The sequence below is a fragment of the Gavialis gangeticus genome, unplaced genomic scaffold (genome assembly GCF_001723915.1).
Source record: "Gavialis gangeticus isolate Ggan-Ray unplaced genomic scaffold, GavGan_comp1, whole genome shotgun sequence".
Lineage (NCBI taxonomy): Eukaryota > Metazoa > Chordata > Crocodylia > Gavialidae > Gavialis > Gavialis gangeticus.
In genome coordinates, this window is record NW_017728992.1 from 209305173 (window position 1) to 209310975 (window position 5803).

General features: G+C 47.4%; 1 protein-coding gene across 1 annotated transcript in view; it reads left to right on the forward strand.

Moving 5' to 3' along the window:
- LOC109305256 (putative IQ motif and ankyrin repeat domain-containing protein) overlaps positions 1 to 5803 on the forward strand; it is a 94778-nt gene that overhangs the window by 29573 nt on the left and 59402 nt on the right. Inside the window, exon 4 of the mRNA XM_019528273.1 lies at positions 3711 to 3844. Within this exon, the coding sequence (XP_019383818.1) occupies positions 3711 to 3844 (134 nt within the window). The remainder of the gene's footprint in view (positions 1 to 3710; positions 3845 to 5803) is intronic.

The following is a 5803-nucleotide window of genomic DNA, read 5'->3' on the forward strand; positions in this document are numbered from 1 at the left end:
CTCCTTCAGCATGCCCCCCAGAGTGTGGTAGTCTGCCATCAGGTCCTTAGCATACACTAAAGAGCTCCTTAAAATCTTAACTGCAAGTCATAGATATAAAAATGTTTAACTTCAGTAGATGCTATTTCTTGTCTGGGAAATGCCCTGGGGCATGTTTGCCTGTCCCTGCCTGCCTATGGAGAGAGCTGCAAAAGGGTTGTGTGAGAGAGGAATGCAAGCTTGTGCCAGACCACACATTTGTGCTGGGTTTGCACAGATTCCCAGGAACAGAGGCTGTGAAAATCACTATTGCTGCATCACTGACAGCTGTTGTACAGAGCAAGAATTGCAGGGACATGAGAATATCCACCAGGCTTGTGTGGTTGGAGCCCACTGCTTGGGGATTCCCACCCTGGAGGAGTTTTGACTTCAGAGGTTAAAGTTCAGATCCACTGTTATGCTGGGAGAGGCTTGGAGTGATGATACACAGGAAGGGCATGAGCAGTAGACTCAGGAGGTTGCATACCCAGGATGGGTGGGGCAGGCTGGGGGAGACAGCCAGGGGCCATTTAGATTTCTTACCTAGCTTAGCATGACCTGATGATCCTTGGGAGTACAGGGACTACTAGAGAGCACAAGGCTCAGTAGCAACTTTAGTTCACACCCATTTCATTGTTTGCTATGCTTGCATGCTTGGTCACTAGCCTCCATCCTGCATGTCTCTTATTTATTGGAACTAATCCCATGTTAACAGGATGGATGCAAGGGGATGGTATGGGAGGGATGGAGACATTATTCTTGCAGGGTCTGAAAGCACCCCTTGGGGTCCACCCCCGGGAGGGGAAGGCTGAGTGGTTCAGCTGTCTTGCTTTGCTCCCAAGGTGCGAGTCTGAACCTTATTCTGGACTTGTGTTAAAATCTGTCCTGTCAGCCCAGCTGTAAATGGGCACCTGGGTATTCTGGCTAGGGAGTCCAAAGCAGCTGGTTGCTATGCTGACAGCCTCACTCTCTTGCATGTTGCTGTCTGTAGAAACTGCATTGACTGTGCTAGTCTGAGGGGCTGTAACAAGTTTATAGTCCACTGTATTAAATAACTTAAAATCTAGTTGTCATAGGACAGTTTAACATGTGTGAGCTACTGGTGTAGATTGTAATACCATGAAGCAGAAAGAAACCCAGAAACTTTATAAGAAAAATGCTTTTATTTTCAGTCCTGTAAAACCTGAAATAACTTGGGTTAGATTGCACAAGTTTCCATAGATTCATCATTTTGAAGTCCAGAGGGGCCCCCATGATTATATAATATGAAGAATACAAACTACTGGGCCTACTGTTTTCTCCCCTTGTTATTAAATTTAGAAAAAGCATCAGCCTCAGTTCTTTCTTAGATACTGTAGTTCCTCTTTCTCGGGATGACAGGTAGCTTATCCCAGGGAGTACAAGGAAGTAAAATGAAACAGGATTCCTTCTGGGCTGATGGAATTTGATAGAAGTTCTGGCTGAAAAAGATCTTTCCAGTCATTTAACACCAGAACAGTGTTGTGAATAGCAGCAATGACAATAATGATCTGTTCCACACTTTGACCACTACATATGTTGAAGAGATGTTGTCAGAGCTATGCATGATTCCCTGGTCTTTTTTTTTCTGAGTGATTGTAACAGGGACAGAACTGCCTTGTTACATTGGGGTAGGAAGTAAATACAGGGAAGCCCTGGCTAGGAGGGCCTAGGGCAGAACTACTTACTCTGCAGAAGAGCAACAGGGCTGAGTCCCGGTATGGACAATTAGGGCTGTCAACTCTGAATTACTTTACATTAGGAAGGCAAATGCACATTACTATTATACTTAAAAAAACCCCCACTGGACTATGGCATAAATCAGATTCAACTTTTAATGTTTATTTTAATGAATGCCCTATCACTTATCTCCTGGGTGACTTTCAGCAGTCTCCTGGAAATTTATATCTAATTCCTGGAGACTCCAGGGCAATCCTGGAGGGTTGGCAACCCTATGGACAGTATGGGGTCTTGTGCAGTCACAGGTATAAATTGCCAGGGTGACCCACAGGGCCAGGACTAGCCAACTGGAAGGGGGCAGGGCTGGGATTAGATATAAGCCAGGGCCTGAGCCAAGCACTCAGTCTGGCCCAGGAGGCTGAAGCAGAAGGGGCACTGCCACAGAACTAATGGTAAGGGGAGCCTGGCTGCAGGCAAGCTGGAAGGCCTGGGAGATGCTGAAGACTTGCCAGCAGAAAATAGGACTCCAGGCAGGGAGAGGCATGGCAGGCAGCTGATAGGCTGAGAGTTTGTTGTAGCTACAGGACATATGCTATTCATTGGAGTTAATTCTGGAGGACTGGGCATCAGGACTAAGTGGTGGAGGAGGTCCCCATTTGGGGTACTTAAGGGGGGGCTGGGGGTATTGGAGAGCCTTGGGGAGCATGCCTGGGTTAAAGAAGAAGAAGCCTGTTGCTCCCCGAGCGGGTCGCAAAGGGATTCGCGCTCGTCAGGTATCTGGACTTATAAAGGCAGGCAGGGAGCTCACTCGTATGGTTTCAAACAAGTTTATTTTTACTTACACTCTGCGTTGGAGGTGCAGGCTGCAGACTTCTTACAAAGATTTCACTTCGTTTTCCGTTCACTAGTTATCGAGAAGCAGAACTGCTCGTAGGATCTGATGCGCTAACCGGGAAAGGGGTACGCTGGGAGTTTTCGATGGCAGGAGGCATGGGGGTGGCCGGTCCCCGTGGTGTGTGAAAGTTGCACACTTGGTGGATTTTGCTAAGTCCTCCCCAAGCGCCGTTAACCACCGCTGTTTTTATACTTGTCGCAACCCTGAGGTGCGCTTTCACCCGATCAGCTTCAGGCATTCTATTCATGGCCTGATTTGAAAAGTGCGGCAGTTAAAAAGTGCGGGAGTTACTGGCACGCTCAATTACTTGAAATCACTCAACGATTCTGCGCTGGCCGCACATGCACGTTGGCCAGTAGGGCCGTAGGCGGCGATATGCCGACACATAAGGATACTATGTACGGGGCAGTATACGGGCACGGTGTGCGGGCATGGTGGCACAACAATGGATTGGTTTCTTACAAAGCCTACTCTCTGAATTGAGCCCAAGCAGCCAGGTGAGCTGCAGGAGGCTGAAGCAGATGGGAACCCCTTGACAGGCTGAGAATTCAGGGGCCAGGGGCTCTTAAAGGCACGGGATCCAGATAATGGCTGGATATAGGACTTGGAACCATGGGTCCACTAGATGAGCTGACTGATTAACAGATAGAGAGGGAGACTGTGAGACGAGGGCACACAGGACATTAATTTGCAACACCTGAGAAGCATGGATGTAGTTTGAGGGGAGGTTGGAGCCATGAAACGGACCCCTAAGGTCTTGTGTTGCCAGTGCATTGATTGACAGTGAGACAGTGACCATCTGGGAGTCTGGGTAGCCTCCTGTTCCCCAGTGAAACAGGACCAGCAAGGGGTGGCAGGTGAGAGCAAATAGAGGAGTGACCATGAGTCCCAAGGGCAGCAGGCACTAGACAGCCACCAGCAGGCGCTGCCATGAATCCTGGGATCTAGATCTGTTTGTAAGAATTAATTATCTTTAAACCTAGTAAGCTGCAGCTGTTCCTTCAACCAGGGGTTACCATGACCTCTGTGTGCCACCGTGCCATCTTGCACCTATGCTGGGTTGCAGTCCATGTTATTTCATTCTCTTTGCATCATACAGACTTAAGCGACAAAGAAAAGGCTGCGCTGACTTTGCAGTGTGCTTTCCGCTGTGTCCTGGCCCGTAGAGAGAAAGACAAGCGGCTGAAGGAACAGAAGGAATATAAAGAGTTAATGGAGTGCCTGCAGAGAGAGGTAAGAAGCAGCTTTCCTTTGGAAATAAGAAAAGAGGGTTTAGGAGGCTGGTAGCAGTGCCAGTAGAGGCAGTCCTTGACTTACAGCTTTTCGAGTTACAACGAATGGCACTTACAGTGTTTATAAATTAACACCCTGTTTCAACTTTACGACACTTTATCCAATGCCACGCAAGTAAACAAGTTCACTGCATTGCCCATCTCCCTGGAGAATATCTGTCCAAACTTCCTTGGATGCTTTCTTTAAGAAAGCAGCCAAGACTCCAGAAAAACCTGTAGCTAAGACTCCTGAGAAGACTCCAGCCAAGAGCCCTTCAAAAAGTCCAGCAAAGTCACCTCAAAGAAGTCCTTCCAAATCAATATGATGGCTATTTACAATATAAATACATTAACATAGCTAGATGACTCATCTATATTTGATTGAGTACAAAATTCTGGATAATTTAGTGAAAATAGGGTATCGGGCCTTAGTGCAGGATCCAGTCCCCTATTTATAACATTGTTTCCTATGGGAAAATGGTTCTGAGTTGCAACGTTTCGACTTAAGATGCGGTTTTCAGGAACTAATTGTGTCGTAAGTCTGAGGACTGCCTGTATAGCAATAGGGTGGGTATATGCACATGCAGGCCTTAGCTCTGCTGTACAGCACAGAGCCTAACACCTGCAACCACTGTTAGCTGACTAATTCATGTTCCTGAGCAATTCATTTCTGCTAACCTTGCGCATTGATTTGTATTGTCAAAAATACTTTAATAACAATTTTGGGACAATTTTGCTTCATAATCTTCCACCATGGGAAGAAACTTCTGGAAAGAAAATAATAGGGGAAGGATTTGAACCACTTCCTTCCTTTTGTCTTCATTATATTTCTTTGTTTTTTTCCCCCACACCCTTGTCTGTCTCCCTCCCTCTGTAATGGTTCTGTGAAAGGATGGTTCTGTGGCGAAGGATTGGAAACTAGCTAATGTGGTCCCAATTTTTAAGAAAGGGAGGAAGGAGGACCCAAGTAACTATAAGCCCATAAGCCTCACCTCGTTGCTTGGGAAGATCTTGGTGAGAATCATCAAGGAGCATATCTGTGGGGGGCCAGCAGGGGAGATCATGCTCAGGGGCAATCAACACAGGTTCATCAAAGGCAGGTCCTGCCTGACCAACCTGATTGCCTTTTATGACCAAGTAACTAAATCCTTGGATGATGGTGTCGCCATGAACGTAATCTTTCTAGACTTTAAGAAGGACTTTGACACTGTCTCTCACCCCATTCTCATCAATAAGTTAGGCGACTGTGGCATTGATGCCTACACAGTTGGGTGGGTAAAAAATTGGCTGATGGGGCGTACCCAGAGAGTAGTAGTGCATGGGTTGTACTCAACCTGGCAAGATGTGAGCAGTGGGGTCCCCCAGGGCTTGGTCCTCGGGCCTGCACTGTTCAACATCTTCATTAATGACTTGGACAAGCGGGTTAAAAGTAGGTTGTCCAAGTTTGCTGATGACACTAAGATGTGGGGTGAGGTGGGCACACTTGAAGGGAGAGAGAGGCTGCAACTAGATTTAGATAGACTACAAAGGTGGGCAGATGAGAATAAGATGGGGTTCACCATTGATAAATGCAGGGTGCTGCACCTTGGGAGAAGGAATCCACAGCATACATACCAGCTGGGGAGTTCCCCTCTTGAAAGCACAGAGGCAGAAAGGGATCTTCGTGTCATTATTGACTCCAAGATGAACATGAGCCGCCAATGCCAGACGGCAGCCAGCAAGGCCAGGCATACCTTGTCATGCATCCAAAGATGCATCTCAAGCCAGTCCAGAGAGGTGATACTCCTCCTCTATGCAACATTGGTCAGGCCGCAATTGGAGTACTACATCCAGCACTGTGCTCTGCACTTTAAAAAGGATGTGGCCAGCCTGGACAGGGTTCAGAGGAGGGCCACCCATTTGGTGAGAGGGCAGCAGGACA